Source organism: Hipposideros armiger, unplaced genomic scaffold (assembly GCF_001890085.2).
Source record: "Hipposideros armiger isolate ML-2016 unplaced genomic scaffold, ASM189008v1 scaffold_15, whole genome shotgun sequence".
Classification (NCBI taxonomy): Eukaryota; Metazoa; Chordata; class Mammalia; order Chiroptera; family Hipposideridae; genus Hipposideros; species Hipposideros armiger.
In genome coordinates, this window is record NW_017731365.1 from 6,159,668 (window position 1) to 6,184,747 (window position 25,080).

Genomic DNA, 25,080 nt, shown 5'->3' on the forward strand with positions numbered 1-25,080 from the left:
AAAATAAATTAAGATGTAACCAGTAGCCTCATTTTTACCGGTGACGTATCACTTTCCCTCCAGTCTTTCCTGCCCCTTGTAGTAGCTCCCGGGAAGTGGCCGGCTGAGTGCAGCTGCGCATGCGCCACATGCCCCGGTGGCGTAATGTTTTGACTCGGTCCGTCGCAACTCAACGCAGGGCGGGGTCTGGTGCTGTCGGAGTGGGGCTGACTGCCTGAATGGACATGGCGGCTGGCCTTACCGGGTCTGTGCTTGCCGTTCTGGGAGTGCTTAGTGTCTGTGTGGCCAGCGGCTCTGGGCTCGTGGCAGAAGGGGCGACCGGTGGGGAGGCGGAGTGGGCGGAGCCGTGGGATGGTGCAGTTTTCCGGCCGCCGTCAGCGCTGGGCGCAGTGGGGGTGGCGCGCAGCCCGGGGACCCAACGGCCAGGGAGGGAGGAGGCGGTGGACTTACCGGTGTTGCTGTGGTGGAGCCCAGGGCTCTTTCCCCACTTTCCGGGTGACTCGGAACGCATCGAGTGCGCGCGCGGCGCGTGCGTGGCGTCCCGGGACAGACGAGTGTGGAGAGACTTGCGCACGCGCGCTCTGCTCTTCTACGGCACCGACTTTCGAGCGTCTGAAGTACCGCTGCCACGCCTGGCGCACCAGAGCTGGGCACTTCTGCATGAGGAGTCGCCCCTCAACAACTTCTTGCTGAGCCACGGTCCGGGCATCCGCCTCTTCAATCTTACCTCCACATTTAGTCGCCACTCGGACTACCCGCTGCCACTGCAGTGGCTGCCGGGGACTGCCTACCTACGCCGCGCCGCGCCTCCGCTCCAGCAACGCGCAGGGTGGCGCCGCCGAGGCTATGCACCGCTGCTCTATCTGCAGTCCCACTGCGACGTGCCTGCGGACCGGGACCGCTACGTGCGCGAGCTCATGCGCTACATCCCGGTGGGTGCGGGCGTGGCGGGGCTGGGAAGGGAGGGGGCGCGCCGGGCTGAGGCCAGCACCCCTGGTGTCCAGGCCGATATGCTGGACTCCCTTGACGGCTGTTCTCTACCCCATTCAGGTGGACTCTTACGGGAAATGCCTGCAAAATCGCGAGCTACCCACTCCGCGGTTACAGGACACAGCCACAGCCACCACCGAGGATCCAGAGCTCTTGACCTTCTTGTCCCGCTATAAGTTCCATTTGGCCCTCGAAAATGCCATCTGTAACGACTACATGACAGAAAAACTGTGGCGCCCCATGCATCTCGGTGCTGTGCCTGTGTACCGTGGCTCTCCCTCTGTGAGGGACTGGATGCCAAACAATCATTCCATCATCCTCATTGATGACTTTGAGTCACCTCAGAAGCTGGCAGAGTTTATTGACTTTCTGGACAAGAATGATGAGGAATATATGAAATACCTGGCATACAAGCAACCTGGGGGCATCACCAACCAGTTCCTTCTGGATAGTCTGAAGCATCGGGAGTGGGGAGTGAATGATCCTTTACTGCCTAACTACCTCAATGGCTTCGAGTGTTTCGTCTGTGACTATGAACTGTCTCGGCTGGATGCCGAGAAAGCCCACGCAGCCTCTCCTGGGGACGTCCCTGTCCCAGAGCCTCACATTGCCCAGCCTTCACACATGGACTGCCCAGTGCCAACACCTGGCTTTGGCAGTGTGGAAGAGATTCCTGAGAATGACCGGTAAGGGTAACTGGGGTCCCTTGTGGCCATCAAATTAAATGATTTATTTGCTTACTGTGGGCAATGAATTAGCACTAGGTGCTGATGGGATGTTGTATAAGGAAATTATGACATAGGCTCACTCTACCTTTAAGGTGTCAAGAGTCTAGTTGGGGAAATAAGACAAATTGAAGAAGCTCAGTAAAGATGTAAAATATAGGGACGGCTGGTTAGCTCAGTTGGTTAGAGCGCAGGCTCATAACACCAAGGTTGCTGGTTCGATCCTCATATGGGTCACTGAGCTGTGCCCTCCACAACTAGATTGAAACAACTACTTGACTTGGAACTGATGGGTCCTAGAAAAACACAGTTTCCCAAATAAAAAATTAAAAAATGATGTAAAATATAATTCAAGGCAACAACATATGAAAATCAGCTTATGTGGACAATGTTTGCAATAGTAATTCAAAAAAGGTTTCAACCAAAGCAGAGCCTGTTCAGAGAAGTGAGGAGAGAGGACAAAGATGGGCAGATAAAGTTGGGCCAGGCTGTACGCAGTCTGAATACCTGGCTCAGGAGTTGGACTACCTTGAAAATCAACTCAGCTATTTCTTGAGTACCTTTTATATGGTGGGGGTGGGGATGAGGAATCCAAACATGAGTATTTTGAGGGAGGTTTGTCAGGGTTAACATCTGTTAACTTGGCATAATAGCACCTCCTTTCACTCTTAAAAGTACCTTGATTTGGATGATAAATTTTATGTTCACCCTAGACAGAATAGAGGGAATACTTCCAAAACAATGGTGGGCAGTGTGGATTAGAAGGGAAGGAGGCTACTGCAGTAGATGGTAGAATGTGGTAGCACTGGGAACATAGCATGGGAGGTGGGGTGGGAAATTGTTAAAGTCACTTGCAGTAAACCACACCTGTTGGGAGAGGCAATAAATGATTATTAAACTTGAGAAAGAGGCCGCTAGAATGGCCTGCAGAGACCGATTTGGACAGTGGATGGCAGCAGAGGGCTGTTGACATACTGCTGACACAATTTGGTCCTGGGAATGGAGTCCTCCATCCAGAAATTTGTATCTAGTTTATGCTGAACTAGAGGAAAAATGTAAAACAATAAACATTTAAAAAAATTCAGATTATGTCTTCATCTAGACACTGGATGCTGCTGCACCTTCATTTTGATTATTGAAATAAAGGTGCAACTTAAAAGGTAACCATCTAAATATGTTCCCTTGCTCTTCTTAGGGAGACAACTGATTCCCTAACCTGGCCCCTGCCTTGCCTGCCTCTGAACTCCCTCCACATTTGGGAACCAGGAGCGGACAAGTCAGGAAGTTTAACACATTGATGGGGCTGTGTGGTATTTTTGTGGCTTATTGCCTATCACTTGGACTAGTACTGGATTTACTTCACATTTCCTTCGCTTTGAAGCAGAGCCCTGTGCTAGCCACAGATCACTGAATCTGCTTAAGATTTCTTTGGCGAAAAGCAGGACTCATAGCTGTGCTTGTTTCCATAATCCAACCCCCATTTTGATATTTCAGCTGGAAGGAGATGTGGCTGCAAGATTATTGGCAAGGTCTGGACCAGGGGGAAGCTCTCACTGCCATGATCCACAACAATGAGACACAGCAGAAGAAATTTTGGGATTACCTATATGAGATCTTCATGAAAAGGAACCAAAATCTCTAATTACCCTTGTGAGAGCCTTTAACTTGGTAGAGCTACGGAGATGGAAGTCCTTATTCTACCACGGAACATGAGGGGTAGCCACTGCAGAAACCTTTAATGAACGTTGTCTTATCATGAATTCACAGAATTCCAGTTGTATCCACTGATATTGTATCCAAATGATGTGTAGTCAAGGTTTCAGCCTGTGGTAATAGGGCCTCTCCTCAAGGAGAGATGAAGGCGTCCAGTTCTTGGTTTAGTGGAAAAGAGAAGCCTGAAACACCCATTTGATTCAAGGTGCTGATTCTGACAGAATTTTTTAAGAACTGCTTGTTTCTCTAGTCATTTCATCCTCTCAACTATGATTGGAATAACACCTTAGTACTTGGCTAAAACTGAGGTAAGATGGACCAGGTTTAGGGTCTTAAAACTTCTTTGCTGTTCCTCAGTCCCCTCATTATTCAGTACCTTTCCCAGTCTCTTTTCTGCATCTCCTGCTTTATAAACTAGGGGTGAATCAAAACTCCTGGTGGGTTATATTCTGGTTCTCTGGAGTTGTATTTTATTATATTAATTATCTTGCCTTTCCTGTCAAACTTTTTATTTTAAATGGCGCTTTCTTTCCTAGTTTTCCACAATTTCAGATGATGATGCAGCATCCTTGCCACCACTCCCACATTTATTCTCCCCTGCATTAAACTGGCTTTAGATTTGACAGCTTTTCTTACTGCTGGTTTGCTTCTTATCTAAGGCATATCTGGAATTCTGGAATTCCTTCTCACCTCACAAACAGAAGGATGAAACAGAGGGGTGAATATATGCCATGTCAATTTAATGAATTGAACTGCTCTATTTTAAGTTAGAGATGAGGACTAAGGATGGAAATGATGGCAGGAAAAAAAAAATATATATATATATATATATGTATATAGTCTGACAATTATATTTGCAAACTTGTTGCAATGATGTTTCTAACCTTTTTTGATATCAGGGATTGTTCATTATGAATTTGTACCAACTAGACAGTTAATCAAGTTTATTGTTTGGAAGTGCTGAAAAGGCTGCCTGAAAAAGTTAGATGACCTGAACTTTTCGCCAATTCATGGCTCTTGCATCATGACGACAATGCAACAGCTCACATGGCACGGTCTGTGAGAGAGTTTTTAGCCAGTAAACAAATAACTGTATTGGAACACCCTCCCTACTCACCTGATCTGGCCCCCAATGACTTCTTTCTTTACCTGAAGATAAAGGAAATATTGAAAGGAAGACATTTTGATGACATTCAGGACATCTAGGGTAATATGACGAAAGCTCTAATGATCACTCCAGAAAAAGAGTTCCAAAATTGCTTTGAAGGGTGGACTAGGCACTGGAGTCGGAGCATAGCTTCCCAAAGGGAGTACTTCGAAGGGGACTGTAGTGATATTTGGCAATGAGGTATGTAGTGCTTTTTCTAGGATGAGTTCATGAACTAAATTGTCAGACCTCATTACACACACACACACACACACACACACACACACACACACACACGTATACTGGTGCTAAAAAAATGTATACACATGACTTGTATTCATCTTTTGTTATTGGTATATATTGAGTATTACAATTTTAATAGTTTTTCCTTTCTTAAAATGTGTATACATTTTTTGGCACCATATCTATATATATACAAATATTGAAATGTTAAAATAGGCCAGTGTGAATCAAAGTGAAACTTTTATAGGTATTCTTTTTTGTCTAGTGAACTCTCTCCTCTATTTTATTATTATTATATGTTACAAAAGTCTCATTTCCCCCAGAGTCATGAAAATTATGGTGAAAAAAACCCAGCAAAATAATTCTAGTAATTATCTCATATTCTGTAGCACTTTTCACTTTAAGTGGGATGAATATTCCAACTTCATTCATTCTAACACTGATATCCTTTCATACAACTTTATAAATATACTTACTGAACCTACATTCAGGTGGAGCCCACCCAAGACTGTAAGCTCAAGGGGATGAGAGGTGAGATGAGATTTAAGCTACCACAAGTGGCTGGCTAAATTAAAAGCTGTTTGATTTGGGGATGTAGCCAAACTCTTCTGTTGCTGTGGTTTGAACATACAGCTTCATGGGCAGGGAGACAGGGAAGAATACCTTGGCCCTTAGAGCTACCCTGGAGTAATGTTGTATTAATGAATTATCACCAGAGAAGTTCCATAGCTTATTAGTATATCTGGTGGTAAATTAGTGTGTGTATATATACACACAAATTTACCATCAGATACATAGATATAAATGCCTCAACAACTAGGGTCCCACACTTAATATGACATCTAAGGATGTGGCCAAGGAAAACTATAATTTAGGCTGGATTACCATGGTAGGGTGGTTCTTTTTTGTGTTAGTCTTTAATAAAAAATGCCCTTCATAACAGCATAGAAAGTTTGCTTTAACCTATTTGGACTTTTGCAGAAAAGCAAAAGAGGTAAAGACAGACACCTTAAAAAATACTCATATTTGGGCCGGCCAAGCGGCTCAGTTGGTTAAGAACTCGCTCAAGAGTGCAAGCTCTGAGCAACAGGGTTGCTGGTTTAATTCCCGGCCAGAGCTGAGCTGCCAACAGCTCAGCTAAAAAAAAAAAAAAAAGTTAAAAGTTGATACGTAGGGACCCATGAAAGAAGTCAAATTCAGGACTCTATTTCTAAGTTTGCAATCTATTTAAATGCAAATTCTGATTTATAGTGCAAAATACTAGTACCCAAGTACAAACTAAAGTTAGGACTCAAATTTCATTATGTACAGTAAAAAGGGTAAGTCATGGTTACGCAAGGTAGAATCATCCTTTTCTCCTGTCTAATCACACCAGTTCTAAGTGGCATTCCTTTAGCACTTTTATGTACAAAGTGGGACAGTTTATGAATGATTGTGGCTGGAGACTCATGCCTGCTTTGTGGTCAGTACTTCCCAGACTTTTTCCTTTATTCCTATCGCCATAAAAGTATTCACAAAAGATCAAGGTAAACCAGATACTACATTTCCATAAGGGAAAGCAGAACCAGGAATAGCCACGTGGCACTTAACAACTAAAGGCTTCCCTTTCCCTATGGAGAAAGCAAGCAATGTGAATTTTCTCTGGTTTGGGGCCCAGCCTGCTCTGTCTGTGTACAGCAGCAGGTTTGGGGTTATTGGTGGTGGAAGTTTTTGTTACAATTCAGTTTTATTTGTGCTGCTGGAGAGGGGGTGGATAATGGGGCTGATGCCTTTATTACTCCAAATGTTGCCGTTTTCTATTATCTCAGGTTTCCTTTTGTATAATAAATGGCTTATTTTTAAACAGTGTCTTCTGCTTGGCTACATTTCTAGGGTGAGCATGATAAAGTTCGATACTTGCATAAATATTTGCAACATTCATTTAACATTTATTGACACTATTCTAGGCACTGGGGATTCAATGAACAAAATAGACAAGGTCCCTTCTCATGGTGCTTACATTTTAAATGCGTGTTGGTGGTAAGGTCGGAAACAAACAATAAATGAACAAGATAATTCAGACTCATAGGTACTATGAAGGAAATAAAACAGGTCGTGGTGGTGGAGTGTGAGAAGTTAAGGATGGCCTCTCTGACATGAACTGAGACTCAACATGAAAAAGAACCAGTCATGCAGAAAAAAATGGGAAGATTACAAACATCTGGGATAAATGATTAGCACACCAAGTTTACACAACCAAATAAATAGTGATCCTCCAAAATAGTCACCTTGTGAACTACAAGATTGTTGAAGTTATGCTTTCATGACCAGAAACGTTTCTTGGGGCTCATCTGTAAATGCCTTGAAAATCAATGGCACACCTTTGGACTGAGTTTTATAAACAGTTAAGTCACTTAGAATCAAGTCTGATGAAGCCACTGAAGGGCCAAGTCTATAAATAGGAATGATATTAAGTATCTTTACAGGACTGGCAAGAGGATTAAGTAAGACTGAATACGAAAGTGCTTAAACCACCCTATCCAAAGAGATTACTAACGAGCAAACGATATCTAAGTAGTAGCAGCTGTTTAAATAAGTGAGCCTAATTTTTCTTTGAGGCTTTCTGGTGGTTCTAAAGGTAGTCAAAACCAATAGTAATTGAAGAGTTATTAAAACAAATATCTTTCCCAACCTAACACACCTTAAGGCCTCATGTTTCGATTCGCTCCCATGCTTGCTGGCCTTGCCTACGTCAATCACTCTCTAGTCCAGCGGGCTAGCACGCTAAATGAGTGTTTATTTATCGGGGCCTTTTCCTGGGTGTTCCCGGAACAGTACTGCCCGAGACTTCAAGGCCCGGAACCCACAAAGGAGTGACCTAGGTCGGCGCGCAAGCCCCAGAGATTCTCCTAACCTACACAGTGGTCTAGACTCGAGACCATCCCGTGTTCCAGCCCAGCAGCCCAGCGACCCGGCCAAGAAAAAACCAAGGCGCAAGTCAACAGGCTGCCGAACTTCCCGTCGGCCACGCGCTGAACCTCGCGCAGCTCGTAGGGGTCAAGCAGGGTCACGCACGGCGCCGCAGAGCCTGCCGGGAGCCCGGTGCGCAATGGCGACGCCCAGCCTGCGGGGCCGCCTAGCGCGACTTGGAAACCCGCGGAAGCCTATACTGAAGCCCAGCAAGCCCCTCATCCTAGCTAATCGTGTCGGAGAACGGCGGCGGGAGAAGGGCGGTGAGTAGTCGGAGCCGAGGAGGCTCCAGAGCGGAAGCCGGAGGGGTGCAGGGGGGCGACTGGGTGGGAGCGCTGGAAGGTAAGGGTTTCCTTGTGACTGAGGGTCCCCACTTTCTTCCCCTCCAGAGGCGACCTGTATCACGGAGATGTCAGTGATGATGGCTTGCTGGAAGCAGAATGAATTTCGCGACGAAGCGTGCAGAAAAGAGATCCAGGACTTCTTCGATTGTGCTTCGAAGGCTGAGGTGACTGAAGGCTCCTGGGGTGCCCTCTTGAGAGGAAAATTAGAGTGTGGGGATGTAATGTTAAGTAATGGCTTTCCCTTCCTCTTGCTAGATGATAAGGAAGCCCCTCTCATTCTAAAGGGCGAGGAAAAGTTTTGGGAGCTCTTTCACCCACAACTAAGTAGGAAAGGTTACGATATTAAGGATTGTGATCTTGAACTTGAACTTTACCAGCTAAAATGAGGTTACTATTAATGTCTATCTTACAGAATTTTGTGAGTGTCAAATGAAGGAATGAGTGGGAAACCACTTTGTAAAGTTTAAATTGCTGCTTACATAGGCGTTATTCTTTGAAATGGAACTAAAGATAGTGAAGGACAGAGTGTTTGGTTTCTAGCCTAGGCTTAGTTGCTAGCTAGCATCATAGCATCAGATCCTACAGTCATTTGTAGGTCCGACGTCCCTTTTGTTGAAAGGGGACTGAGAAGATGGCACATGTATTTCTCCAGGCTGGTTAGTATCTTAGGGTGCTTTGGAGTGTTGTGAGAACTACCGGCCTAGGTCAGGACAAATTGTAGAGCTGTCATTTTTGTTTTTGTTTTGTGTTTTCAGGCAGCCCGAAAGATGAGATCAATCCAGGGAGTGTCTGGGAATTTACCTCCCAAGAAATTGAATATGTTGCTACAGAGGTTTCCTAACAAATCTCATGTCAGCTGAAAATGGAGAAGCATTTCCAATAACTGGACTGTAGCTTCTGAGAACTATCAGAAGCGTTTTAGAGACATTTGCACTGATATGCTCTATTTGAAGGATAAAAGGAGGCAAAACACTTTTTTCACCCTTTGGAGTTATTGTCTGGATGGCAGTTGTGCTTTATCTCGAAATAAAAGCCTCTGAAGAGAACTTGGCCTTTTGTTGTGGATTAGGTACTCCCTCCATACATGAATCCTGTATCCTCCCCTAGACTCTGGAAGTTCTTTGTGCTTGATTTGCCTCAGGAGCAGGACAAAAACTTTCATCTTATCCTGCACTTGAACTCCTTAACACCATTTAGTGCCCTTGCCTTTGGATGCACTAAGGATGTTGAAGTCTGCCTATATGCACAGTTTGTTTTTTCTTTCCATCATTTGTAAGTATTTAGTGACTACCTACTTTGCGCATAGCCCCTGCAAGATGCTCCCAGAATGATCAGAACTTCACAAACCAGTGATCCAAAGGTACTGCAGACGTATTTTATTTGGCTCACACAGTTAAAATTTGTTTTTAAATTAGCTGACCACATTCAAAAAAAGGAAAGTCATAAAAAATTGCAAATTTTCGCTTTTCTTTAAAAAAGCAAAAGATCTGGCAACCCTAGTTTCTTATTCCCACATGACAGTAATCAAGTAGAGCTGATTATTATTTGTCTGCATTCTCCAGGGACCTGTCCACTGGACTCTCCCAAGTGGTGAAACTGAGACTTAATTGTCAGTTACCTTCTTTGTGTGTTACCTGTCTGTGTCTCTCATTAACTTATCCATGTGGAGGACATTGCTTCACTGGCCCAAGTTGGCACCATCATTGCGCTCTTCTCAGGTGAGGCAGATCAGTCGCCAGCTTCTGGACTGCTGCTCATGGTGGCTGCTGGCTGCTCACGCTGGCTGCTGGCTACACACGGTAGCCCATGGCAACCCACTGCCACAGGGGCTGCAGCCTACGTCGCCAGCGACTCACGGCAGCCCAGCTCCAGGTTGAGCTGCTGTTCAGCATCTTAGCTGTGGAGGGCAGTGTCACTGGCCCTCATATGTGGGATCTGAACCAGGGCCCTCTGGCATCCCAAGCCAGTTCTTAACCATCGTGCCACTCAGCCAGCCCTACAACATTTTTATATGTTAGTTTGTTACATCTTTAACTTACTGTATCTTCCTGAACAGGTTAAAATTACTATCATTTATACTCATCACTAGCTTCAAAAGTATGGTAGTTGTTACACTTGCTGCTGGATCTTACTTAATGTGTAAATAAAGTATTACTATGTTACAAATTTGTTTTATTATTTTGATAATTGTGTTACAACATAATTGGTTTCCTTTATAATTCTTGTATTTTATTTTGTGCATATATAAACAATCCTAGAAGGGGGTCCAGGGACCTAACCAGGCTGCTGAAGGTCCCTGGCACACAAAAAGGCTAGGAACCTCTAGTCTCAAAGGCTCCAATGACAAACAGCACAACCATTTCCTGAAGTCAACAGCTTTCTTTTCCTGGTGCTTCCCCAATTAGATCCTATGAAGTCTTCTGGAATGCAGGGTTCTGGACTACAATTACCAGAAGGGGAAGCGGCCACGGGGCCTATCCGGAGTTAGGACAATAACTCTACCCAATGATTCCTGTGGTGTTGCTTGACAGCCTACGGTTCCCGGCATTCCTGGCGAATGTTTATTCCTTGGGGACATTATGGATGCAGAGTTACGGCTAGATCTGTGGTCGTCTTGTATACCTTGTAAACCTTTGGGGGGTTGGCTTCCTTTATGGTATCAGAGGGTGGGTTCGAGGAAATTAAAGTAGGAAATGCAGCAATTAAACACAAGTTACTTCCATCTGCCTGTACTCTGTGCAGTCCACGAGCGCTCGAGGGCGGAAGTGGTGGTGGCCGGCGCGGCCGGAAGTTAAGATCAGCTGATGGGGGAGGCGGTGCCGCAGCCGCGGAGAGGCCCCGGCTGCCGAGCGCTTCGTCCGGGCCCTGAGTCTCGGATACTGGCCGCGATCACCGTTCGCACCTCGCAGTGGGGCGAGGCCCGGTCCCTTATCCCTCCCAGGCCTGAGATCCTTGCCCGGCACGGCCGCCCTGAGCGCCCCGGCCACCCCCAGCCCCGGCTCGCCCCTCAGGCCCCGGGCCTCCCCTCAGTCCCCAGCCGGTGGCCCAGGCCCCGGATCCGCGGGGGGGGACCCGGCCCCGGGGGGTGCGGGCCCCATGGAGCTGATGTTCGCGGAGTGGGAGGACGGGGAGCGCTTCTCCTTCGAGGATTCGGATCGCTTTGAGGAGGATTCGCTCTGTTCCTTCATCTCCGAGGCCGAGAGCCTCTGCCAGAACTGGCGGGGATGGCGCAAACAGTCAGCGGGGCCCAATTCCCCGACTGGCGGCGGTGGCGGAGGTGGCAGTGGCGGTACCAGAATGCGAGGTGAGGGTGAGCCCGGTGGGGGTTGGGGGAGCGGGCAGGCCCTGCTCCGGCCTTGCTCGAAAGCTGTCCCTGCTCGGGAGCTGTCCCTGCTCGGGAGCTGTCCGGGACCGCGAGCTGTACCAAGCTTTGAACGGACTTCAGGACTCGCTTTTCTGGTCTTTTTGGGGCGAGCTTGTCCACAGCAGCGCGCGCGCGCGCGCGCGCGTGTGTGATTTGGGATGAAGACTGGGAAATCCTGGGTTGGATAGGACTATTAGCGACAGAAAGGATATCTTTTGTTGATTTGCCTTAGAGATGGGGTAAGAAAGAAGAATATTTTCTCGGACTTGAAAATGCGTACCGAGTTCAGCCTGAGGCAAGCCAGAAAGTAGAAAGAAGAGAATGTGGGAACGGGGTGGACTGTGACCATTTGAGTTGTGTCATCCCATTGCTAAGTGAACTGGGAGCTTCTCGATTCAGAGTGATGATCTCTGATCCCAGCTGCACTAAGGGGTCCCACCCAGAAGAAAGTGGAGGTGAACTGGCCTGTGAGAGTAGATTCCATGGTTCCATAGGTTTGGATCAGAGGCTTGGTTCCTAGCCATACTGAACATCTGTCAGAAGCCAAGGCTTGGGACTACTCGATTGAAGCCTTAGATTTCCATCATCTGGGGTCTGGAGAGGGGTGTGGGTAATTGTCTCTGGAGTCTCCTTATGAAGCACTCTTCCTGCTTTGCGCTGTGCGTTTCTTTCATCCTTGGATCTTTCGGTGAATTAACTGATTATTGCTGTGAAGAATTTTGCTTTAAACAGGATGGAGAGGAGAGTGACGATCAGAGAAACTCCACAGGCTCAGGACTCACCACCTCCTTTCCCTGCCTTCTCCATGGCACAATTTGTGTCCTGGACCTCAGTGGAAGCTGACTTTTTTCAGCAGTTGAGGGGTTTCATTTGTGATTCTACCCTGGCCATTCCAAGAGTCCTGTATTCCAAACTGCCCTGCAGAGACTTCTAGTACCCACCCTTTTGGGACAGAAATGTACATGTGTTACGTTTTAGGAGTGGTAGTATTTGGCTTTGGTTGGGGAGAGAGGCATATGCTTTGTGTACACACACGCACACGCACACGCACACACACACAGATCATCGGCAGTTTCACTGTGGGTCCTGTATGGCTTCTCTGCTTCTTACATATTTGCATGTGTGGGTGGCCTGAGGCTTAGAGCTCTCTCACTTTGAGGGAAGTATGAAGTCATGGTGGTGAAGATATTTAACGTATTGGTAGCTTCCTGAACAGGTTAAAATCTAGGAAAGCATGTCATTCATTCATCCACCCCCTACCTGCTCCAGCCCCAGGCTACCCTCAGTTGCTCTTTTGTAAAATAAGGAGATTAACTTTTTTTTAAGAAAAGATTCCTTTGAACTCCATGATTTTCTGATCTCTTTTCTAATCTGACTAGCAATTTGGTGAGATAAGCAGTCTGTTGTGTTTCACTGCTTTTTGATTGAAACAGTGGGAAACCTTGAGTGGTAACTCCATCCTACTCCAGGTGTTTCCAGGAGCAGCACCTAGGTTCCCTTGGGATAGCCTATCTCTCCCACCTCCCCACAGGGCTTCCATTGGGGGAAGCCAGAGTTCAGGTGTGCCAAAGAAGTGCAGCCTCTCTTGCTTCTGGAGGTCTGTCTTTTAACTGGGCTCTGGTCTATCTTCCCTCCTTACATAGAGGCCTGGAATCATCTAGAGAAAAGGGATAGTAAAAAAGCAATTAGAGAAGAGAAAGCCAGAGGAGAGACACTGACAATGTAATATGAATCTAAAGTGCTAGGTATATGGGAAATTAGATGCTGGGCCTTGTGAAAGGCGTTACTTGCTAGGATCCTGGAGCACACCTGTTTGCTGCCAGGAGTTTCTGGGATATCCCTGGTGTTTCTGTTCTAGACCTTAGGTAGCAGGCTGTGGGCTGGGGTTGTTTAGCTCCCCTTCCCCAAATGGAGTCTTAAGGGTTAGTGTATCCTGACAGGAGGGTCCCTTGGTTTTTCATACAGATCTGCCCTTTCTTTCATAGTGAAGGTGGGGCATGGGAGGTGGCACTGGCAATGGTGCCAAGTAAATATGGCCTTTCTCATTTTCCCTTCTCTTTCCCCTCACCTCAACCTTTGTTTCCAAAGATGGCCTGGTGATCCCATTGGTGGAGCTGTCGGCAAAGCAGGTGGCCTTTCATATCCCATTTGAAGTGGTGGAGAAAGTTTACCCCCCAGTGCCTGAGCAGCTACAGCTCCGAATTGCTTTTTGGAGCTTTCCCGAGAATGAAGAGGATATTCGGTGAGGCTAAAAGACTAATGGTGGGGAGTGGGGTCCTGATATTTCACACAGTGTGCCGTGCTTCGCACAGAACAAAGGAGATATTGTATTTGGGGCTGTAGTAGGAAGAAGACAAGGGGAGGAGGGAGTGCCTGGGATGTTCCCCAAGAGGCAGTGACACTGGGAAGATGACCCCAGGCACTGTGGTCTCCTCCGGGGTCTATAGAGGCCGTTTGCTGAGCCGGGTCTTGCCCTCTTCTCCCCCTCAGGCTGTATTCGTGCCTGGCCAATGGCAGTGCAGATGAGTTCCAGCGCGGGGATCAGCTGTTCCGCATGAGGGCTGTGAAGGACCCGCTGCAGATAGGTAAGGGTCGCTATGCCGGGCAGCACCACCTGCCCCGCCCGTCCTTGTGTTGTGACTTGAGGACCTCCTGCAAGAAGCCCGAACAGGTTGTCTGAATAATGGCAGGGCCGCAGTCGAGGGCAGAGACCCGGGTCTGGGTGGCCCTTCCTGACCACAGCCATGTTTCTCCCCAGGGTTCCACCTGAGTGCTACAGTGGTGCCACCTCAGATGGTCCCCCCCAAAGGGGCCTACAACGTGGCTGTGATGTTTGACCGCTGCCGGGTCACTTCCTGCAGCTGCACCTGTGGGGCTGGGGCCAAGTGGTGCACCCACGTGGTGGCGCTCTGCCTCTTCCGCATCCACAATGTGAGGCCCTCCCAATTTGCCTGGCCCTCCCTTCGCTCCACTCCCCCTCTGCTGCATGCCTGGCCACAACGTGAGACCCTTCGCCTCCCCCACTCTGCCTTCTGTCTCCAGGCCCAGCATCAGCGAGCCTTTCCTCAGGTCGTTCTGTTTCTCTGTTCCCTTCAGGCATCTGCAGTCTGCCTGCGGGCCCCAGTCTCAGAGTCCCTGTCGCGGCTGCAGAGGGACCAGCTGCAGAAGTTTGCTCAGTACCTCATCAGTGAGCTCCCTCAGCAGGTGAGTGAGGTTGGCACACCCTCCAGCTGGCTCTGGGACTGCGTTATCAGCCTTCCTATTAGGCCCAGGCCTCCGTGAGTCACCTATGCCTTTGTCCCCTTTCCCCTTAGATCCTCCCCACAGCCCAGCGTCTCCTGGATGAACTCCTCTCCTCCCAGTCAACCGCCATCAATACAGTGTGTGGAGCCCCAGGTGAGTGTGGAGAGAAAGAAGGGCAGTAAGAAGAAAGCAAGCTGGTAGTACAGAGCGCCACTCATTAAAGGCTTGATGTTGTCAGGCAAATCCAAGCCCCTATGTCTAGGTGACTGACTGCCTCTCACCCCCAGACCCCACAGCAGGGCCCTCGGCCTCTGACCAAAGTACCTGGTATTTGGATGAATCGACACTCACTGACAACATCAAGAAGACGCTACACAAGTTCTGTGGCCCCTCTCCTGTGGTCTTCAGGTAAATTGGATCTCCTCATCCCTGTGTCTGTGGTGGAAGGGGAGCATCCTTCAGGCTGCTCACAGGTCCTTTTTTCTATGAATGCCTGTGCCTCCCATCTTTTATTCCCTGCACTGATACAGTGCCTGGCACACGGAAGGTGTCACTGATGAATCAATGGATGATGATAGTTGTGTATAGCCACACAATGACCTGTTCTTAGCTAAGTAGAGCAGAAGTTATGTTTCTTTCTTTCAGAGGTTGGGAAGCTGAGGCAGAGGGAGATTAAGAATTTTTGTTGCGGACATCTTTTCCCCCCTTCACTCTGTATTTTGGGTCAGGGCCCCTTTTGTGTCAAAACCCTGTTGCACTTTCACCTGCTTTATTCAGCTCTGTCTTAGGGTCATCAATTTTCACTCTACTACTTTCACAGCGATGTGAACTCCATGTATCTGTCTTCCACGGAGCCTCCGGCTGCTGCTGAATGGGCATGTCTGCTGCGCCCCCTGAGGGGCCGCGAGCCAGAGGGTGTCTGGAACCTGCTGAGCATTGTGCGGGAGATGTTCAAACGGAGGGACAGCAATGCCGCCCCCTTGTTGGAAATCCTCACTGACCAGTGCCTCACCTACGAACAGGTAATTCCCTAGAGTTGGGGAGGCCTGTGGTGGTTCATTCTCTCCTTCCCTTAAGTTTGTTCCCCTCTTGATGACAGGAACGCTGGGGAGGGTTACTCTACCTTTCTTCAAGCTAGTAGGTGCATCTCAGAGTTCTCTTTGTTTCCAGATAACAGGTTGGTGGTACAGCGTGCGCACCTCAGCCTCACACAGCAGTGCCAGTGGGCACACGGGCCGTAGCAATGGGCAGTCAGAGGTGGCAGCCCATGCATGTGCCAGCATGTGTGATGAGATGGTCACACTGTGGAGGCTGGCTGTGCTGGACCCTGCACTCAGTCCTCAGCGGTGAGTCTCTCCCTAGGCTCACCACAGCTCGGAGACCAGGCCCTCATCCCCTTGTGCACGTATAGACATGCCATCCTTCCTGCCCAGGGAAATGGGAGGTGCTGAGCACTGGTGTTACCAGTGATTTATGTGTCCTTTTTTTGAGAAGCTTTCTTTCTTCTTGCCCCTAAAATAGCACCCACTTTCCAAAATCCCTGTGTGTTGGAGTGACGTCTGTGGATCTAGCTCAAGAAATACTTCCCTGGGTCCTTCCCTGTGCCCCCTCTTCCAGGGTCTATGCCTCATCTACCCGCTTCCAACCCTTCTCTGTGCAGAGTGTAGCCCCCGGCAGCCTCACCCCTTTGTTCCCACAGCCGCCGGGAACTGTGTGCGCAGCTCTGTCAGTGGCAACTGAAGGTGATTGAGAATGTGAAGCGGGGACAACACAAGAAGACTCTGGAGCGGCTCTTCCCTGGTTTCCGGCCAGCGGTGGAGGCCTGCTACTTCAACTGGGAAGAGGCCTACCCACTTCCCGGTGTCACCTATAGCGGCACTGACCGGAAGCTGGCACTGTGCTGGGCCCGAGCCCTGCCCCCTCGGCCAGGTGCCTCCCGACCTGGGGGCCTGGAGGAATCCCGGGAGCGGCCCCGTCCTCTTCCTGCTGAGCCAGCTGTGCGGCCCAAGGAGCCTGGGGCCAAGCGCAAGGGGTTGGGTGAGGGGGTCCCCTCGTCACAGAGGGGTCCCCGCCGCCTCTCAGCTGAGGGAGTAGATAAGGCTCTGCATAAGATGGGTCCAGGTGGGGGCAAAGCCAAGGCACTGGGTGGGGCTGGCAGTGGGGGCAAGGGCTCAGCAGGCTGCGGGAGCAAGCGACGGCTGAGCAGTGAAGACAGCTCCCTGGAGCCGGATCTGGCTGAGATGAGCCTGGATGACAGCAGCCTGGCCCTGGGTGCAGAGGCCAGCACCTTTGGTGGATTCCCTGAAAGCCTGCCACCCTGCCCTCCCTCGGGTGGCTCCCGAGGCCCTTCCACCTTCCTTCCTGAACCCCCAGATACTTACGAAGAAGATGGTGGTGTGTACTTCTCAGAAGGGCCTGAACCTCCCACAGCTTCTGCTGGCCCCCCTGGCCTGCTACCCAGGGAGGTCTGCACCAGGGACTACCTCCCTTCCACAGATGAGAGTGGAAATGGGCTCCCCAAAACCAAAGAGGCAGCCCCTGCAGTTGGAGAGGAGGATGATGACTACCAGGCATATTATCTGAATGCCCAGGACGGGGCTGGGGGCGAGGAAGAGAAGGCCGAGGGTGGGGCTGGGGAGGAGCACGACCTATTTGCTGGACTGAAGCCACTGGAACAGGAGAGCCGCATGGAGGTGAGGGGACTCTGAGGGCACACCTGAGCCACAGCTGGGAGAGGCGCCACCTGACTCTAGTTGGGGAAGTCAGGACCATAGCCATGACTGTTAGAATCCTATAGCAGGCTCCTAACTAGCCTCCCTGCCTGTAGTCCGTTCCCTTCATTGCTTCCATATTAGTTTTCCTGAAATGTCTGATTGTCACTCTGCTGCTTAAAACTGTTAAGTGGTTTCCCATTGCTCTTAGTTTTAAAAATGAAAGGCCTTGGCATGACCTATGAGGCTTTACTTGCTGTGAACTTTGCATGCTTCTCCAGCCTCCTCTAGCTACTCTGTCCCTTACATTACATTCATTTCAACCATTCCTGTAGCTTGCCGTGCTCTCTTTGCATCTATGCTTTTGCACAGATTGGCTTTTTTGTGTTGAAACTTCTTCCTTCACCTTACCTGGTTAGCTCCTGTTCCTTCTTTAGATCTCAGAGATCTTAGAGATCACTTCCTCTCAGAAGTCTTCCCTGAGTCTGCCCCATGCCCCAATGAGGCATCCTACCCACCTGCTCCCCTCTTGACCTTGCCCAGTAGTAGCCAGCTTCATGCTGGTTTGGTGTTGGTTTCTGTAACGAGACTGTGAGTTCCTGTGGTGTACCCAGGACCAGCGTAGGGCCCAGGTGCTTACGGGATGTTTGCTGCATGAGTGAGCATGGTGTCCTGCCCTTGGACTTCAACTTGCCTGGTGCCCGTGTCCTCCCTCCAGGTATTATTTGCCTGTGCTGAGGCCTTGCATGCGCACGGCTACAGCAGTGAGGCCTCTCGTCTCACTGTGGAGCTTGCCCAGGACCTGCTAGCCAACCCACCCGACCTCAAGGTAGAGCCGCCCCCTGCCAAGGTGAGAGAGACCCCGTTCCCCTTCCCTCCCCACTTACCCCTAACCCTCTCCCATGCCCTACCCCAAGCGAGAGCCTCCTTGTCCCTCCACCCAGGGGAGTCAGACTCATCTGCCCGCCTCCTTGTGCGTCTCTCTTTAGGGCAAGAAGAACAAGGTGTCTACGAGCCGTCAGACCTGGGTGGCTACCAACACCCTGACCAAGGCGGCCTTCCTGCTAACAGTACTGAGTGAGCGCCCAGAGCACCACAACCTGGCCTTCCGAGTTGGCATGTTTGCCCTGGAGCTACAGCGGCCCCCGGCTTCTACCAAGGCCTTGGAGGTCAGAGGTTCTGTCTTAGCCTATGCTGTAATCTCCTCAGAGCCTTGTACCTCGATCTCCATTGAGGTATTAGAGGTCTGAGCTCCTTTCTTTGCCCTCAGGTGAAGCTGGCATACCAGGAATCTGAGGTGGCTGCCTTGCTCAAGAAGATTCCTCTGGGTCCGAGTGAGATGAGTACCATGCGGTGCCGGGCAGAGGAGCTTCGGGAGGGGACACTTTGTGACTATCGGCCTGTTTTGCCTCTCATGTTGGCCAGTTTCATCTTTGACGTTCTCTGTGCCCCAGGTATGGTGCCTGACTCTACAGCAGGTGGGGAAATGGGGCAGGGCTTGCTCTCTCTAGGGAAAAACCTAGAGCCCCAAGGCTCTGAATTGCCAGGACTCATTCAGGCAGCTTCCTGGGAGGGTCTGTAGTGATGACAGTTTGGGTTCCCTCCCTTTCATTCTTTCCCATGATACTTCTGTCTGCCTGACTTGCCCCAACTTTCACCCAGTGGTTTCTCCCACGGGTTCCCGGCCCCCAAGTCGCAACTGGAACAACGAGATGCCTGGGGATGAGGAGCTGGGATTTGAAGCAGCAGTTGCTGCCTTGGGTGAGTGTGTCAATGTCTTGAGCATGTCTGAGCTAAGCCTGGCCCAGACCTTGAAAGGCATGAGACATGGGCCTGGTTCTGAAGGACCCTGTGGTAATGGGAAGCCAGGATGACATGTCTAACCAAGTAGTGCCTATGAGACAGTTAAGAGTTTAGGGCAAAATGTGCTGTGGGTGTTGGGTGTTATAAGGGCAGTGAAACAAGTGTCTAGTGAAAGGCCTCAGGGAGGGGTTAGAATATGGAATGTGGGTTAAAAGATGAGTTAAATTCTAAATAGGGGGACAAAACACCATGAATAAAGACGGGTCATCAAGTCTTCATGAGAGTAAGGAGCCCAACCTCCTTAAAGTGGTGGGTATTCTGGGAAGGTAGAGTGGGCCAGGTCATGAAGGTCTTAGAAAAGCAGATTTGAGCTTAGCTAAGCTGGGTGTGATAGGCATTGGGGACTTTGCATAGAGGATGTAGGTTGGACCAGCCTTACGTCACATGCTGGTGGCTGGGGAGCCATGGCCTATTTATCCTGGGAGTTATGGCCATTCTCAGTTCCTATGAGCCTGTCCTTTTCACAGGCATGAAGACAACAGTGAGCGAGGCAGAGCATCCCCTCCTGTGTGAAGGCACACGTCGGGAGAAGGGTGATCTGGCATTGGCACTAATGATCACTTACAAGGATGACCAGGCCAAGCTCAAAAAGGTAAGGGACTGAGGTACTGGGATTTTGACAGACAAAGAGAGCAAATTCCACCATCTTTCTCAGGAGTTTTCAGTACAATGAGAAAAAGGCTATTCTGCCCATAGAAGATAAGTAGGGAATCTTGGGAATATCTCATAAAGAACAGGAAACCAATGGTACTTATAGGAGTACTTGGGCAGAATGGTGGAAGAGAAGCAGAGAGCATAAAGTCAGTTATCCATTCATTTGTTTCAATATTTATTGATGTCAATATACTCAGCCCTGTGGTAAGTGTTATAGAGGACACGGAGATATTTAAGCCAGCCCCAATCTTCCAGTAAGTTCTCCTATCATTATAACTGGGGAAGGCTTCCTGAGGAGGTAGTATTAATCTGTTTCAAGGAGATAAGAAGGTAATAGGAGATAAAGGGCATTCTGTCACCCTTCTCTGTCCTCCAGATCTTAGACAAACTCTTGGATCGAGAGAGCCAGACGCATAAGCCACAGACACTGAGTTCGTTCTACTCATCTAGCCGCCCAGCCACAGCCAACCAGAGATCTCCTTCAAAGCATGGGGCCCCATCTGCCCCAGGGGCCCTGCAGCCACTAACCTCAGGCTCTGCAGGACCTGCTCAACCAGGGAGTGTGGCAGGGGCTGGGCCAGGCCCCACTGAGGGCTTCACAGAGAAGAATATGCCTGGTGAGGTGGGGGCACTGGGCAGGGTGATGAATGGTATGGAACTATGTTGGGGATCCTTTCCTGGGTTCATCTCACTGTATTTTCCCCTCCTAGAGAGTTCCCCACATTCCCCCTGTGAGGGTCTCCCATCTGAGGCGGCTTTGACCCCCAGGCCGGAAGGGAAGGTTCCTAGCCGCCTGGCACTTGGCAGTCGTGGAGGCTACAATGGACGGGGCTGGGGCTCCCCAGGGCGGCCTAAGAAGAAGCACACAGGTATGACAGCCCATGAGATGACATGGAGGGAAGGATATTCCTAAAGTCTGACTTCTGGAACTTCTGAGACTGACTTGTCTTTTGGGGGGTTAGGCATGGCCAGCATTGACAGCAGTGCCCCTGAAACAACATCGGATAGCTCCCCCACCTTAAGCCGGAGGCCACTTCGAGGAGGCTGGGCCCCTACCTCTTGGGGTCGAGGACAGGACAGTGACAGCATTAGCAGCTCTTCCTCAGATTCCCTGGGCTCCTCGTCTTCCAGTGGAAGTCGCCGGGCCAGTGCCAGTGGAGGGGCCCGGGCGAAGACAGTTGAAGTTGGCAGGTCAGTGGGAAGAAACATGTCTCCTCTGGTCTGGCCCACCCTTAGAGCCACGTTATTAGTGTAAGCCAATTCTTGTCCCCCAACGTCCTCACTTACCCTGGTCTTTCCCAACCTACCTGGACACTCATTTCAGAGAAACCCCAACCCCCGTCCCTACCCCATTGCCCCTTCAGGTACAAGGGCCGCCGTCCCGAGAGTCATGCCCCTCATGTACCCAATCAGCCGTCAGAGGCCGCTGCACACTTCTACTTCGAGCTGGCGAAGACCGTGCTGATCAAGGCAGGGGGCAACAGCAGCACTTCCATCTTCACACACCCATCTTCCTCAGGGGGCCACCAGGGTCCTCATCGCAACCTGCACCTTTGCGCCTTCGAGATTGGGCTTTATGCCCTTGGCCTGCACAACTTTGTTTCTCCCAACTGGCTTTCACGTACCTATTCTTCCCACGTTTCCTGGATTACAGGTAAATCCCATGTTTTGATTTGGGTATAGGGAGGAGATTAAGTGATAGAGATAATCAATTATTGTTACTGATCTGATAGGAGAGAGGCCATTTCCACTTCCCAGTGGTGCCCATTCTTCCCACTCTGCTTTTCTCTCCTTTCCCCAAAGGCCAGGCAATGGAGATTGGCAGTGCAGCCCTGACTATACTGGTAGAATGCTGGGATGGGCACCTGACACCTCCTGAGGTTGCATCCCTGGCTGACAGGGCATCACGGGCACGAGACTCCAATATGGTGAGGGCAGCAGCAGAACTAGCCCTAAGCTGCCTGCCTCATGCCCACGCGTTGAACCCCAATGAGATCCAGCGGGCCCTGGTGCAGTGCAAGGAGCAGGTATTTCTAGAGACAATCTGGGGACCTGCTTGGGGCATCTGGGCAGGGAGGTTGGGCACGGGGAAAGCTGACAGCCCAGCTCTTGATTCCTGTATCCTGGAGTTCACAAATTACCCAGTTTGTCCTCTCATGGTGACACTTGACATATTAATGTGCTGTCACATCCATTACTTCTTTTACTTTACATCTCTGAGGTTAGGATTGTTCCTATTTTACAGATAAGGAAATAGAGGCCTATAAGGCACCAAGATGATCATCAGGATGGAATGCTTAGGGAAGGCCTCGGGGACATGATGGGACTTGGATGGGACGGAATGGCTAAATTAGTTTGGAACTGGGACTCTAACCTGGTTCTTGACTTCTACTGGTCAGCAAGTATTTGTTCAGTGTCTGTGTGAAGCTTTCACTGCTCTCACAGACTCTGAGCATTGGCCCTGACCTCCGATGCCACCCTGGGAACCAGCCAGCTCTGGGGGAGACGTTGGAATGTCATCCCTGAGTGAAGCCTTTCCCCCTTAACCCTCTGTGCCCCTCCCTTCCAGGATAACCTGATGTTGGAGAAGGCCTGCATGGCAGTGGAAGAGGCGGCTAAGGGTGGGGGCGTGTACCCCGAAGTGTTGTTTGAGGTTGCTCACCAGTGGTTCTGGCTATATGAGCAAACAGCAGGTGGCTCATCCACAGCCCGTGAAGGGGCTACAAACTGTAGTGCCAATGGGATCAGGGCAGCTGGGGAGGCTGGGCGGGGGCTGCCTGAGGGCAGGGGGGGCCCAGGGACTGAGCCGGTTACAGTGGCAGCGGCAGCAGTGACAGCAGCAGCCACAGTGGTGCCAGTCATCTCAGTGGGGTCCAGTTTATATCCAGGACCAGGACTGGGGCATGGTCATTCCCCTGGCCTGCACCCCTATACTGCTCTACAGCCCCACCTGCCCTGCAGCCCTCAATACCTCACCCACCCAGCTCACCCCGCCCACCCCATGCCTCATATGCCCCGGCCTGCCGTCTTCCCTGTGCCCAGCTCTGCATACCCACAGGTGAGACCAGTGATACTGGGGGGTTGGGGATGTGGGCGAACAGTTCACGGGGGGGTGGAGTGGGGTACTCTGGGAGAACAGGGCTGTCCAAGAGTCCTGGGAGAGGTGGTGGGAATCGGGGGTACCCAGCCCAAATAAGAAAAGAAATGTAGGAATACCCGGTTATGAGACAAAGGGGGAAACTGCATCCTATTATAATGTAGTATCTTCCTTCTCTTCCTCTTTCTGCTTCTAGGGTGTACATCCTGCATTCCTGGGGGCTCAGTACCCTTACTCGGTGACTCCCCCCTCACTTGCTGCCACTGCTGTGTCTTTCCCCGTCCCTTCCATGGCACCCATCACAGTACATCCCTATCACACAGAGCCAGGGCTCCCACTGCCCGCTAGTGTGGCCTGTGAGTTGTGGGGACAGGGAACAGGTGAATGGAGGGGAGGCACACTGGGCAGGGGAGGGAGGGAGGGTATCCTCTCTGCCCCGCTTTGGGCCGAGTTCCTCACGTGGCTTTCATCCCTCCCTCAGTGAGCAGTGTCCATCCAGCATCTACGTTTCCAGCCATCCAGGGTGCCTCGTTGCCTGCCCTGACCACACAGCCCAGCCCTCTGGTGAGCGGGGGTTTTCCACCACCCGAGGAGGAGACGCACAGCCAGCCTGTCAACCCACACAGCCTGCACCACCTGCACGCTGCCTACCGTGTTGGTGAGAGGAGGTCCCTTGTACCCCCACCTGCAGTTGTGCCAGAGACTCTTCAGTAACAACTCCCACCCACAGCTCTTAATGTGTTTACTATGGGGTCAGGTACCAGTTGGGGTAGATGGTGATGAGGATGCATCCCCATGTGCCCACTCTTTTCTCCCAGGAATGTTGGCACTGGAGATGCTGGGTCGCCGGGCACACAATGATCACCCCAACAACTTCTCCCGCTCTCCCCCCTACACTGATGATGTCAAATGGTTGCTGGGGCTGGCGGCAAAGCTGGGTAACACCTCCCCTCCCCAGGACCATTGTCCGCCTCCACCTGCTCCCCCATTCCTATCCCAGACCTCCTTCCTAGCTCTTGCTCAGAGTTCAGGCCTTGGTCGGGTATGTGTGCGTGCGCGGGGGGTGGGGGGCTACCTCAGCTCCTGGGGTGGAGGGAGGCTCTCTGCTAGGCCAGAGCTGAGAGATAAAAGTTGGGTCCCTAGGGCAGAGGTGGCCACCCCCGTCTCATGCCCCTCCCCCTGCCCCCCAGGAGTGAACTACGTGCACCAGTTCTGTGTGGGGGCAGCCAAGGGGGTGCTGAGCCCGTTTGTGCTGCAGGAGATCGTCATGGAGACGCTGCAGCGGCTGAGCCCTGCTCATGCCCACAACCATCTGCGTGCCCCGGCCTTCCACCAACTGGTGCAGCGCTGTCAACAGGCATACATGCAGGTGACAACCCAGGAAGTATGGAGCAGGGTGGAGCACTTCCTGGGCAGGCATGGCACAAAGCACCCAGCATGCTAGGGCACAGGGGCCTGGTTCTGTGCCTAGTGGCTCATCCTCTGCACACCCTCTTCCAGTATATCCACCATCGCTTGATTCACCTGACCCCTGCCGACTACGACGACTTTGTAAATGCGATCCGCAGTGCCCGCAGCGCCTTCTGCCTGACACCCATGGGCATGATGCAGTTCAACGACATCTTGCAGAACCTCAAGCGCAGCAAACAGACCAAGGAGCTGTGGCAACAGGTCTCACTCGAGATGACCACCTTCTCCCCTTGAGTCTGACACCCCTAGGGCCCTATACAGGGACCCAGGCCTGTGGCTATGGGGGCCCCTCACACAGGGGGAGTGAATCTTGGCTGGACAGATCATCCCCACCCAGTTCCCTGGTAGCCCAGACTAGCAGCTGCTCTTTGGCTGTAGCTTGGGGCCAAGATGTCTCTGACCCGAGAAGCCTAGGGTTGGGGGAGACAGCCCTATCTGGGAGGGGGCGCTGGGTGGCCTCTGGTATTTATTTGGCATTTATAAATATATAAACTCCTTTTTTACTCTAGTCTGCCTGGGCCTTTCCCTTCTTTCCCTCCATATGCAGATGAACCCTGAACCAGGGGA

At 50.7% G+C, this 25,080-nt stretch overlaps 3 protein-coding genes across 9 annotated transcripts; all 3 read left to right on the forward strand.

Annotated features, from left to right (window-relative positions):
• Positions 1 to 89: 89 nt before the first annotated feature.
• Positions 90 to 4,241, forward strand: POFUT4 (protein O-fucosyltransferase 4). 2 transcript variants are annotated; one of them, XM_019625765.1, is made up of 3 exons: positions 90 to 932; positions 1,051 to 1,676; positions 3,210 to 4,241. In XM_019625765.1, the coding sequence occupies exons 1-3, from the start codon at positions 219 to 221 to the stop codon at positions 3,355 to 3,357; spliced, it is 1,488 nt and encodes a 495-aa protein (XP_019481310.1). In that variant the 5' UTR covers positions 90 to 218; the 3' UTR covers positions 3,358 to 4,241. The 2 variants fall into 2 exon arrangements, with proteins under 2 accessions (XP_019481310.1, XP_019481319.1); XM_019625774.1 differs by lacking the exon at positions 3,210 to 4,241 and adding an exon at positions 2,911 to 3,203.
• Positions 4,242 to 7,861: 3,620 nt separating this feature from the next.
• Positions 7,862 to 9,157, forward strand: CHCHD1 (coiled-coil-helix-coiled-coil-helix domain containing 1). Its single transcript, XM_019625789.1, has 3 exons — positions 7,862 to 8,030; positions 8,157 to 8,275; positions 8,867 to 9,157. The coding sequence occupies exons 1-3, from the start codon at positions 7,907 to 7,909 to the stop codon at positions 8,969 to 8,971; spliced, it is 348 nt and encodes a 115-aa protein (XP_019481334.1). The 5' UTR covers positions 7,862 to 7,906; the 3' UTR covers positions 8,972 to 9,157.
• A 1,545-nt stretch (positions 9,158 to 10,702) lies between these two features.
• Positions 10,703 to 25,021, forward strand: ZSWIM8 (zinc finger SWIM-type containing 8). Of its 6 annotated transcripts, none has more exons than XM_019625819.1 (26): positions 10,704 to 11,415; positions 13,564 to 13,717; positions 13,966 to 14,060; positions 14,234 to 14,406; positions 14,572 to 14,679; positions 14,790 to 14,871; positions 15,006 to 15,126; positions 15,539 to 15,740; positions 15,889 to 16,064; positions 16,418 to 17,411; positions 18,148 to 18,279; positions 18,419 to 18,598; positions 18,700 to 18,883; positions 19,092 to 19,190; positions 19,760 to 19,884; positions 20,323 to 20,563; positions 20,657 to 20,815; positions 20,909 to 21,137; positions 21,311 to 21,600; positions 21,750 to 21,973; positions 22,516 to 23,004; positions 23,240 to 23,423; positions 23,525 to 23,701; positions 23,862 to 23,981; positions 24,302 to 24,412; positions 24,544 to 25,021. In XM_019625819.1, exons 1-26 carry the CDS (start codon positions 11,208 to 11,210, stop codon positions 25,002 to 25,004), a joined length of 5,718 nt encoding a protein of 1,905 aa, XP_019481364.1. In that variant the 5' UTR covers positions 10,704 to 11,207; the 3' UTR covers positions 25,005 to 25,021. The 6 variants fall into 6 exon arrangements, with proteins under 6 accessions (XP_019481346.1, XP_019481355.1, XP_019481364.1 ...); XM_019625827.1 differs by having other exon boundaries at positions 23,240 to 23,399; XM_019625835.1 differs by having other exon boundaries at positions 10,706 to 11,415; positions 24,234 to 24,412.
• Positions 25,022 to 25,080: the final 59 nt, after the last annotated feature.